Source organism: Lonchura striata, chromosome 15, assembly GCF_046129695.1.
Source record: "Lonchura striata isolate bLonStr1 chromosome 15, bLonStr1.mat, whole genome shotgun sequence".
NCBI classification, from domain to species: Eukaryota; Metazoa; Chordata; class Aves; order Passeriformes; family Estrildidae; genus Lonchura; species Lonchura striata.
Window position 1 is genome coordinate 19,752,363 of NC_134617.1, and position 12,288 is coordinate 19,764,650.

General features: G+C 52.9%; 1 protein-coding gene across 1 annotated transcript; it reads left to right on the plus strand.

The window, feature by feature from the left end:
- Nucleotides 1-9,763: 9,763 nt before the first annotated feature.
- LOC144247150 (olfactory receptor 14J1-like) lies at nt 9,764-10,762 on the plus strand. The gene has a single exon (XM_077786767.1). It carries the CDS (start codon nt 9,764-9,766, stop codon nt 10,694-10,696), a length of 933 nt encoding a protein of 310 aa, XP_077642893.1. The 3' UTR covers nt 10,697-10,762.
- The last annotated feature ends 1,526 nt before the right edge of the window (nt 10,763-12,288 follow it).

Consider the following 12,288-nt stretch of genomic DNA (forward strand, 5'->3'; position numbering starts at 1 on the left):
GACCCAAGATAAAAGCACGCCAAAAGGCTGTTTAAAACTCACACTTCTTCAGCCAAATGTGGCTCAAAAGGACTGCTGGGTGGGTGGTCTGCCGTCCAACTCCTGAGGACTTCGTCCCAGATGGCGATGTGCAGGTTCATCGGACTTCTATAACGGAGGAGTTACCTTCAAGTGGTCATAGCTGGCCGAAGCAGTGACAATTCAAGAGGAATGCTGCTCTCAGGGGTGCCAGGATGCCAGTACTGAGTTAGGGTGGCCACGTAATGCAGCCTGGGCTCCCAGGGGTCCGTCCAACCCCAGCTGCCGCTGCCATGGGTGTCTGGGTAGCACTGGGCTGATAGGCACAGTCTGTCCAGGTCCCTCAGGCAGGCTCCCAGCCACAGGCAACTCAGCGAGCACCTCTGGAGTGCTTTCAGCTCTGTGAGTTCAGCTCTTAGTGATTTCACTGTGTGCTTGCAAGTGCCTCTGGCAGACACACAGGGATAGAGAGAAAGAAAGGCTGTATGCGGTTCCACAGCAGTGTCCTTTAATTTCAGCTCCTCTGAAGGGATGCAGTGACAGTTCTTCTGCCAAACTGGACAGAAATTGGGATTTATATAAGGTACTGGGGTGTTGGAGATTGTCCAATAGCCAGGGTTGAGAGAATACGACTGATAGCTTTACAGAGAGATAACAAGGGTACAAATGCAGAAGAGGGGCTTCTTTGGTCCAATCACCGTGACTTAGGCATTTCTTATCTTAGGTGAGTGACCGCCAGGGAGGCCTTACAGGGCCTCTGACTGCTACAGTGGCTCTACAGAACTTCATGGAACCAAGGGGCCATGGTGACACTGTGCTGCCTCATGGAATCAAGGAGACCATTGTCAACTTGGGGGCCCCAAGGAACCAAGGGTCCATGGTGACCTTGTGCAGCCGCAGTGTCACAGAGGAGCTGTTGTGACACAGCGAGGGCACACGGAGCCGAGGGGCCATTGTGACACATCAGGGCTCTGTGGAACCACGAAGCCATTGTGACATTGAAAGGCCTCATGGAAGCACGGGGCCATTGTGACACTGCAGAAGCACGGGGAACATTGTGACCCTCCAGGACCTCATGGAACTGAGGAGACCATTGTGACACTGTGGGGTCCCATGAAACCAAGGGAACATGGAACAGGTCTGGCTGGCTGGGCCTCCTGGAGAACACTTGACAGGTCCGGCTGACTTTGGCATATCGAGGGCTGCTTCTCATCTGCCCCTGAAGCCCTAGGGCTCTGGGCTTTCCTTCCTATGGGAGAGAACTCTCCTTCTCCTGCAGGGCCCTATGGCCAAAATTTGGATTCCTCCTCCAAAACCCTGTACATCCAAGGATTGTTTCCAGATGAAATCTGCCAGGAGAGACAGGTCTGGCTGCCCTTGGCCTCTTGTGAGCTGCCTCACATCTGCATTTGAAACACTGGGTCTTGGTGCTTTCCTTCTTATTAACAAAATTGCCCTTCTTCTCAAGGTGTCTGTGGTCAAAATTAAGATTCCTCCTCCCAAATTCTGTGTATCCAAGAATTCCTCCATGACAAAAGCTGCCAGGAAGAACAGGTCTGTTTGGCTGAGCCTCACAGGAGCCACCTCTTTCTTCTTCTGCCTTTGAATCACTTGGGCTCTGTGCTTTCCTTCCTGTGGAAAAGAACCGTCCTTCTTGTCTATGCAGAAATGGCCAAAATTGCGGTTCCACCTCCCAGAGTCCCTATATCCAAGGGTTGCTTTCAGACAAAAGCTACCAGGACAAAGGGGTCTGGCTGGCCTAGACCTCTGGTGGGAGCCTTTCATCTGCTCTTGAAACACCGCTGTTCTGTGCTTTCCTACCTTTGGAAAAAACCCCATCATTCTACTCTGGATGTCCATTTCTGAAATTGGGATTCCACTTCTAAAGTCCCCTATATCCAAGGGTTGCTCCCAGACAAAATCTGCCAGTACCATCAAGTCTGGCTGGCTGTCATGGTTTGACACTGGCACAATGCCAGTGCCCCCATGAAAATGTGATCCCTCCCTTGAATGCTGTGAAGTGGAATCTAGAATAGAGCAAAGCAGGCCCAAGCTTAATAACAGGAAAAAAAACTACTACTACTAAAGAAAAGAGAAAACTAAAGAAGGGAAAAAAAAAAAAAACCACACAAAGATCAAATGAAAACCTTGCAAAACATTCCTCCCCCCACCACCCAACTCCAACAAACCACAGTGAGACACAATCTGGACCCCAATCAGGTTTCCACCCTCCAAACAACCGATACTCAGTCCATCGAGGGAACAGAGTCTCTCCTGTGCCACAGACCCCCTCCAAGAAACACAGCTCCACATCCTGTGTTTCCATGTCACACATGGCACCGCCCGGAGAAAAAGTTTGCCATGGTGACCCTTCTCCTTTCCATGCACAGTGCTCTCACCACTAAATGCATGGATGGACAGACTGCTTTTAGGATTTTTCCTTTCAAGGATGCTCTGCCAAGAGGGGAGAAAACAACAGTTCAGTTTTTTTATTGTTTGGGACCACAATCCCCCCCATTTTCCCCTGGGGCTGAGGGCTCAAAAACAGAGATCTTCTTCTCTTCTCTTCTCTTTCCTTTCCAGGGCAGGGGGGTGCCACCACAAACCCCCTAACCTTTTCTCGGTTCACTCCAATTTTGTCTTTTTCCCAGCTGAAGCAGGTCTCTTGACTCACTGGCATCCTCCCAAAACACAGTCCCTCTTGAAGGAGAAGATTGGTTCAGGTTGTGGCTAACACAGAAAAGTCCAGCCAAAAGCCACTCCTTGTCCTCCTCCCCTCTAGAATTCCTCCTTCCAACATCCCAGGGTCCAAGGTGTCCCTCTTCCTCTCTTTCAAACCAAGGAGGGGAAAGGAAAATTCACAAAGCTTTCATTTCTCAAGAAAGGGTTAAAAGTCCGAACTCCCAGGGATGGCTCGATGCCCGGACATCCAGCAACTCCCACACAACTGGGCACCTTGCCGCTCCCCCCGCTCCTCCTTCCTCGCCGTGGAATTGCTGACAGGACAGGACCGCCGCTGTCTCTTTCTCTCTCCCCCTCGGGAGAGAAACCGGGGGGGGGGGAATGGAGACATCCCAGATTTCTTCCACCCTTCCATCTGCAGGGGCCAGCCCGGTTCCAGTCCTTCCACCACCTTTGGGGCTTACCTTTCAGGCCATGGGGCTTCCCCTCCCCCACCCAGCTTGTGGCTGGGCAGGGGAGGTTTGCACTGCACGCTGACCAGAACCAAAAAGAGCGAGTTCCCCTGGGAATTCTGCTTTCAACCCCTCTGTGTTCTCAGAGGCGTGTCTACTTTCAATTGGTCAATATCTAAATTGACCTCTTCCTTCCGGAAAAAATTCTCTTTCCTTGTCAAACCACGACACTGGCCTTGGCCTCTGGTGGCTGCCCCTGCCACACTGGGGCTTGGTCCTTTCCTTCCCGTGGAGATCACTGTGACACTGTGGGCACCTCATGGATCCAAGGGGATCATTGTGGCACCACTGGAGCCCATGGAACCAAGGGGCCATGGTGACACCACGGGGCTTCATGGAGCCAGAGACCATTATGACTCTGTGGGGCCTGATGGAACCATGGGACCATTGGGACCCTTCAGGGCCTCGTGTCACCAAGGGGGCATTTTGACACCTCAGGGCCTCCTGGAAGCAAGGGACCATTGGGACAATGTAGGGCCCCATGGAACCAAGCCCTGTCTAGCTTGGCCTCCCAGGGGCCACCTGACAGGTCTGTCTGATGTTGGAATGCCAAGGGCTGCCTCTCATCAGCTCTGGGAGTACTGGGGCTTTCCTTGCTATGGAAAAGAACTGTCCCTCATTTCAGATGCCCATTGCCAAAACTTACACTCTCCCTAAAAAATTTCCTATATGCAAGGATATCTTGCAGAAAAAAACCTGACAGCTGTGGCTGCCCTTGTCCTCTGGTGGCCACCTCTCATCCACCCAGGGAAACACAAGGGCTCTGTTCCTTCCTTCCTGTAGAAAAGAAAGTGGCCTTCATGTCTAGGCACAATGGCCCAAATTAGAATTCGGCCTCCCAAATTCCGTATATCCAAGGATTGCTCCCAGACAAAAGCAGACAGGACAGACTGTGGGAAGATTATGCTCCTGGACGGTGGGGGTGTAGGGAGGCAGAGATCTCTGAAGCTTGCTCTTGGGGGGAGAGGTTTATTGGAGAATTCAGGAATGCCCAAGCCTCATGCTCTCAGGTGTAGCACGTGGGTGGGCTTAGGAGGACGGGGGAGGGGAGAGAGAAACGGAGGGTTTAGGAGAGGGGAAGCCCCAGAGGGGGAGGAAGTCCAAGAGAGGAGGAGGGAGGAAAGCCAAGAGAGGGAGGAAATCCAAGAGGCCGCATGGCCGCTCGGAGCCCCCTTTTCAGGGGCTCCTAGGTGGGCTGGGACAAGGCATGGGCCAATGGGGTTACAGACTCCGATGCTTCAGGGGCAGGTACAGGGGTGTGGGATGAGCCACAATCTTTTGCGGGGTGGGATGGAACAGTCCATTTCACTCCATGATTCATCCAAGGGTAGAAGTGACATTCGGCTAGCTAAGATAACAATCATATCTATCTATCCTCTGCAACAACAGACAGGTCAGGCTGGCTCTGTCCTCTGGTGATTTTGTTAGACTATAAGCTGAATGTTTTCATTTGAAAACACCTTGGAGAGGGCCCAGAGATCTTCCAAGGAGGCCTTTGGAGGCCTCGGGCACATGACCACTACATATGGAAAAAGGAGCTCTGTGCTCTGTGCTGCTGTGGTGGTTTTGCATCACAGAAGTGAAGTCCTGAGAGAAGCTGCTAGCAGTTTCCTCTGTGTCTGACAAAAACCAATCAGTAATTAGCTTTGAGAGCGACAATCTGCTAAAGCACTAAGGAAGCTGCAGACGCCTCTGTGCAGACACAAGTTAGAGATGAGAAAGCCTGGCTGGGTCTCTCTCCCTTCTGGCCCCACAGAGGTGCCGAGGCCGGCCCAGCCCCTTCTCGGCCGTGGGGCCGGGCGGCTCCTGCCGTGGGGCCGGGCCCCTTCCCAGGGAGCCGCCAGGCGCCATCGGCTGCCGGGCAGGGCAGGGGAGGCCGCGGGGCCGAGGCCGGGCCGTGGCTGCGGGTGCTGACATCTGGCCCTGCCGAGCCCTGCCCCGCCGCCAGCCCGAGCCCGGCCAGGATCCGCCAGGCCCCAGGAGCAGCCCCGGGCCGGGCCAGCTCGGCCAAGGCTCTGCCGCCCTTGGGCTTCGCCCGCAGCCAGCGGGCAGGGCAGGAGAAGCCATCGGCCCCGGCCGTGCTGCTGCTGGGCTCTGGCCTGGCTGCTGAGATCCTGGCCCTGCCCCAGCGCGGCCCAGCCTGACACAGCCCCAGCGCAGCCGCTGCAGAAACCTCCATGGGAAAACAGCTCCGGCCGCAAGCACCAAGCCCGGCCGGGCTCACGGAACCATCTGCAGCCCCGGGAGATATTGACTCTGCCAGTGCTGCCATCCTCCCTCCCGTGAGAGAAAAGGACACAGGGCAGGCACACAGAGGAGCAGCATGAACACACTGAGGGCAGGGAAGGGGAAGTTGAGTCCCAGATGGGAGGGATGAGGAGATGCCTTGATCTTGGAGCTGGAATCCTCTGGAAAAGCTGTGGAGAAGGATGTCATTGATACATTAGACTCTCTTTTTGCCTATAATGCATTGAAAAGTATGGGGAGATGACTTGTTTCAGCAAAGGCCTCCATGCTAAATTAAGCAAATGTTGACATAGCTGTGATCCCATGAGAAGTTTGAACAGAGAAAAGGAGAAGACCCTGTGCCCTCATGGAGACCTCTGTTCTCAGAAATAAAGATGATTTCAGAAAGAGCTGAAGAGACCTGTTGCTCTTAAACAGCTCATCTCAAAACTAATACCCCATAACTTGGCCTGGCCCATAAGCACATCTGTGGGAAAAGGTGGGAAAAGATGGGAGGAAGTTCACGATTGCAGATTTCTCCAGGCAGCTGCAATTCATGGAAATGAAAAGCCATGAGAAAACTGTGTTCTTGTAGAGAAGTCTTCATAACATTAACAAGAAGAAATTCTCTCTAAGTGAAGTGAAGAAAGACTATTTTAGAGGTGGTAAACTGACTGAAAATTTTAGGTTTTGTCTCTTTACATTGTCAGGTTGTATGGAGAGAGGAAGTGTTCTGAAAGTTTTTTTCTATTTCTTATTACTCTTTCTTTAGTTATTGTCAATACAATTTTATTTATACCCTTTTAAAATTTTGAGCCTACTTTACCTTTCTCCTAATCCTATCTCACAGCAGGAAATGAGTAAGTATATTCTAGTGAGTGCACTGGTAATTAGCCAACACTGAATCCACCACACTAATTGAAGCATTGGCTGAGAAATCTCAAAATGGTGAACCAAAACCCCTACAAAAACTTCCTGATAAACTGCACGAGAGCAGAGAGAAATTGAGGCAGAGCCATGGTTTGTCAGGACTTGCTTGATCCTAATGAGCCCTGTGGTGCATTTGGAGCTGAGCCCTGGAACCTCAGGGCCTGAGAGGAGATTGCACAAACCTTTCCCAGAGTCAAAGTCAGAGGAAAACCCCAAAGTGGTTGGAGTCTAAAGCCTTAATGGGACCCACAAAGGTGCATCTATACCACAGGCTCTTCATGGAGTCCTTGGAGGAGAGAACTGGAGGCCAGGATGGCACAAAAACCTCTCAGAGACTGAAAATGGCACAAAGAACTCTCAATGTGGAAAGGAAAACTCAAAGTACCTTGCAAAAGTTAAGAATCTCAAAGTATTCATGAGCCCCACTGAGTGTAAGTACAAAGCTCTCAAGGGACTCATTAAAGCAGATAATTGGGGCCATGATTGCAAAAACCTCTCACAGAGTCTGTAGCAAAAGGGCAACACCAAGTACCTTAAAAGAACTGAAGTACCTTGAAGCATTAATGGGCCCCACTGAGTGTTGTTACTGACAAAGCCTCTCCAGGGACTAATTACAGCAGAATATTGGAGGCCATGATTTCAGAAATCTTGCAGAAACTGCAAGGCCAAAGCAAAAGCCAAAGTCCTTTGAAAAACCTGCAGTCCCTGGGAGCATGAAGGAGCCCCCAGGGCCATTCCTGACCAAGGCTCCCCAGGGACTCCTTCCAGCAGATCCTTGAGGCCACTGGGATGTGGGCCAGGGGGGGATGCTGACGGCAGGACCAGGGGGTGACAGTGCCCAGCCTGGCTGGGGCTGTGCCAGGAGGCCCCAGGGCCTCAGGACAAGGTGTCTCCTGACAGCCCTTGGTGGCACAGACTCTGCTGTGCCCCAGGGCACCAAGACTTGGCTTCTCTTTGTCCCCACCTGGCATCAGTGCCTCCAGTTCTCTGCTCTGTCTGGGGCCTGGGGACACTTTCTCAGTTGTGTCCCTCATTGGGACCCATTAAAAATCATAGAAACTTTGGAGTTGGATTCTGACTTGGAGTTCTGGAAAGATTTCTGCAGCTCCCTCTCAGGGCCTGATGTTCAGGGCCTGAGCACAAAGCCCCAGAGGGTCATTAAAGTCCTTGTGCTGTGTCTGTGCTGCTGACCTGGGCCAGGCTCCTGCCACAGAGGGTGATCCTGGTAAGCAAGCAGAGCTTCAAAAGCACATTTCTCTTGCTGAGCAGCTCTTCTCCCAGCCTAGCAGGGCTGGGGCACTGCCTGCAGCCAGCCCGGGCAAAGCACAGAGGCACAGAGAGCTTCAATCAGTCAGGGCTGGGAAGGGGCTGAGAAGAGCCTGGGGCAGAATCACTGCCAGCCCTTGGCACAGGAACCTCTGGCTGTAGGACAATGCAGCTGCAGCTCCTGGAGCCATTTCCTAAAGCTGGAACATCCCAATGCCCACAGACCCTGTGAGTGCATTCTCTGCTCATATCCTGTGCAGAGCAGCCAGGGGTGCCCAGGGCTGTCCTGCAGAGCAGGGTCCTGCAGCCCAGGGCGCTGTGCTGGGCCAGGGACTCTGCTGCCTGCCAGGGACAGCTCTCAGCCAGCCCTGGAGCTGCTCCCAGCGCTGGCCAGGAGCTGTGGGGGGAAGGAACCACCCTGAGCAGGGCAGGTGCTGCTGCTGAGAGGGGCTGGCTGGGGCAGGGCTGCTCCCAGCTCCAGACCAGCCTGGGTACAGCTCCGGAGGACACTTCCCAAAGAAGGTAAGCCTGGGATTGCTGTAAAGATCAGAGTTTTCCTGAGAGTGTTTTCAATTTCCGGCTTGGAGAAGGATGGGAAAGTTGGGGTGATGACAGAAAGTATTTTGCTTTGTATACATTTTTCATATATCCGTAGGTCTGTAAATTGGTGTGATAAAGTTATAAATCTATAATCCTTACATAACTCTATTAAACTCTTAATTAGCTCTATTAAACTACCAATTTGTACTTATGTAACTGTTATCCTTAGCTGTCTCTAGTATGTTTTCTACCTATCTCTTGGATTTTACTAGAATAAGTTGACTGTCTAAATATATTCCTCAAATACTGTATAGTCTTATTATGAGGAAGAAGGCCTACAAGAAGAGCATTTTAGGTTTTGACCAGAATGTGAGCAGTCACAACAAAAAGTGAAGGCAAAGAAGCCTTTAGACCTACTCCAATGGATTGAGCCAGGGTTATGTAACTGGGGCAACTGAATCTCCTATTGAATGTTCCTGTTAGATATCCTAATTAATTAACCTCAATGAATTGTTGAAATCAGGGGCTGGATGTGCCCCTGGGCTACCTGGAATCTTCCAATAAAGGTCTGGTTTTTACTGGTCTAACACTGTTGCAAGGATTCTTTTTATCTCTTTTGATTATAGACACCAGAGGGATAAGAGAAGCAGAACAGGAATCGTAATCCCAGAACCACAGAACATTCTCAGTTGAAAGGATCATCAAAGGAATGTTTGAACATGTACAGAGACTCCAGAACTGTGACTTTGGGTGGTCAGTGTCTCTGCCGGGAGCCTCCCAAAGGGCCTTCAGCCACTCCTCAGCCCTGGGCAGCAGCAGCATCACCTCTGCAGGGCCCAGCAGGGCTCTCCTGAGCTGCCCTTGCCCAGCTGCACACAGAGCCTGCCCCAGCCAGGGCCCTGCACACAGGCAGGTTTCTGTAGGGCCGGGCCGAGGCCACACAGGGTGGGATGGGCTCTGTGAGCACTGGCAGGGACAAGGCACCTCTCAGGAGGGGATGTCCAGGCCCAGGGAGATGCTCAGGGAAGCAGAGGGGGCTGAACAGAGCAGTGCTGGGGGAACAAGCCCATGCGGCCCCTCACCTGCCCTCAGCCACAGGGAATCCTTTGCCTCTCACATCTCTCAGTGTAAAAATCTGAGTGCAGCAGGAATGCTGGGGATTTCTGACCTCAGAGAGCCATGAATGATGTGTGGGTAGGAAAACAATTCCTTAAACCAGCTCCTGCCATTCGTTAGACCTGGGAGTGCAGATGCTAGCAAGCTTTTCTGCAGTAAGAGAAACTTCCATGAAAAATCCTGAATATCCAGCCTTGTCCCTCTGCCACATGGCCACAAACCAAGGGCAGGGGGGCAGGGATGGCTCCTCGAGGGCCCCCATGCACAGGCCTGGCTGCTCCTGGCACACTCAGCCAGCACAACCGGAGATCAGGGAGGGACCTGGGTGAAGGTTTTCCCAGAGCAGGAACGAGGGTGGGTGAGTCCCAGCAGGACAAGCTGCAGGGAATGGCCCAGGTTTGGCTCCAAGCAGCCTCTCCTGACTTGTCCCTGTCCTTTCTCCATGAACAGGTGCCCATGTGCAGCCAGAGCAAATGTCCAACAGCAGCTCCATCAGCCTCTTCCTCCTGCTGGCACTGGCAGACACGCGGCAGCTGCAGCTCCTGCACTTCTGCCTCTTCCTGGGCATCTCCCTGGCTGCCCTCCTGGGCAATGGCCTCATCATCAGCGCCGTAGCCTGCAGCCACCACCTGCACATGCCCATGTTCTTCTTCCTGCTCAACCTGGCCCTCAGCGACCTGGGCTCCATCTGCACCACTGTCCCCAAAGCCATGCACAATTCCCTCTGGGACACCACCACAATCTCCTACATAGGATGTGCCGCTCAGCTCTTTTTCCTTCTGATCTTCATCTCAGCAGAGTATTTCCTCCTGACCATCATGTGCTACGACCGCTACGTGTCCATCTGCAAACCCTTGCACTACGGGACCCTCCTGGGCAGCAGAGCTTGTGCCCACATGGCAGCAGCTGCCTGGGCCAGTGCCTTTCTCAATGCTCTGCTGCACACAGCCAATACATTTTCCCTGCCCCTGTGCCAGGGCAATGACCTGGACCAGTTCTTCTGTGAGGTTCCCCAGATCCTCAAGCTCTCCTGCTCCAAATCCTACCTCAGAGAACATTGGGTTCCTGTGGTTATTGTCAGTTTATCGTTGTGTTGTTTTCTGTTCATTGTTTTCTCCTATGTGCAGATCTTCAGGGCCGTGCTGAGGATCCCCTCAGAGCAGGGACGGCACAAAGCTTTTTCCACCTGCCTCCCTCAGCTGGCCGTGGTCTCTCTGTTCCTCAGCACTGCCACATTTGCCTACCTGAAGCCCCCCTCCATCTTCTCCCCATCCCTGGATCTGGCCCTGTCAGTTCTGTACTCGGTGGTGCCTCCAGCCCTGAACCCCCTCATCTACAGCCTGAGGAACCAGGAGCTCAAGGCTGCACTGTGGAGACTGATGACTGGATGCTTCCAGGGACATTAAACTCCTGGCCAATTTTTGCAAATCACTTGTAATAAAAGTCATCTTTGATACTTCTTGTTCTTTTCCATTTGGAGGTTCTTTTTCTTTGTTTTACATTTTAATGTTTTCCACAAAGAAATGTCATTGTTTGGGCCATTTCTCATTTTGTTCACCTCCACCTTCCCTGTGGCCACAGACTGTGTCAATTAGGGGCTGTGCTCTTGGCGGTTTTAAAGGAGCTAAATTATGTCCAATCAGAGTTTTCTGCAGAGATGCCCCTTTTGTTGCCTCCTCTGGAGCTGCAGCAGCAATGTCTCTGTGCAGAGCAGGGGGCAGTTCTGTGCTGGCACAGCCGCTCTGGTCCTGCTGGCCACATCATTCCTGATCCAGGCCAGGAGCCATTGGCCTTCTTGGCCACCTGGGCACACAGCTGGCTCATGTCCAGCCTGCTGTCCATCAGTCCCTGCAGGTCCCTTTCTGCCTGGCTGCTGTCCAGCCACTTTGTCCCCAGCCTGTAGCACTGCAAGTGTTGTTGTGGCCAAAGTGCAGGACCTGGCACTTGGACTTGTTAAACCTCACCTTGTTGGGTTTGGGCCCTGGATCCAGCCTGTCCAGGGCCCTGTGCAGAGCCGTCCTGCCCTCCAGCAGATCCACACTCACATCCAGCTTGGTGTCATCTGCAAAATTGTCCTTGGTTCCATGGGGCCCCAAAATGTGACAATGGACTCCTTGGTTCCATGGGGCGCCACAGTGTCACAATGTTCTCTTTGGTGCCGCAGTTTCACAGTGGCCCCTTGGTTCCATGGGGCCCCAGGGTGTCACAAAGGCCCCATGGTCACATGAGGTCCCACACTGTCACAGTGCTCTCTGTGCTTCCACAAGTCCCCTCAGTGTCACAATGGACTCCTTGTTTCCACGAGGCCACACAGTGTCACAACAGCGCTCCAGATTCCTTGAGGCCCCAGAGTGTCACAGTGGCCCCTTGGTTACACAAGGTCCTGCATTGTCACAATGTCCCCTTGGTTCCATGAGGCCCTGCAGTGTCAGAAGGGCCCCTTGGTTCCACTGGGCCCTGGACTCTCCCAATGCTCTCCTTGGTTTGGCAGTGTCACAGGGGTGAAACCCCTTGGTCACACGAGGCCCTGCAGTGTCACAATGGCCTCTGTGGTTCCACCAGGACCCAGTGTCACAGGGACTCCCTGGTTCCATTTGGCCCCAGAGCACTCAATGGAGCCCTGGTTCTATGGGGCTGCACAGTGTCACCATGGTCCTCTTAGTTCCACGAGGCCCTGCAGTGTCACAATGACCCCAGAGTGTCCCAATCATCATACAATGACAGAATCAAATAGGCTGGAAAAGACCTTTGAGATCATCAAGTCCAACCAATGCCCTAATACCGCCTTGTCACCCAGACCATGCCACTGAGTGCCACTGGAGAGGGACAGTGACTCTGCCACGTCCCCCCTGGCCTGCCCATTCTAATGCCCACTCACCCTTTCTGTGAAGAACTTCTTCCTCTTGTCCAGCCTAAACCTCCCCTGCTGCAGCTGAAGGCTGTCTTCTTGTCCTGCCCTCCAGCAGATCCACACTAACACCCAGCTTGGTGTCATCTC

What these genes read in the sequence shown, in the direction of transcription:
- LOC144247150 (XM_077786767.1), top strand. Translation starts at nt 9,764, where the DNA reads ATGTCCAACAGCAGCTCCATCAGCCTCTTCCTCCTGCTGGCACTGGCA.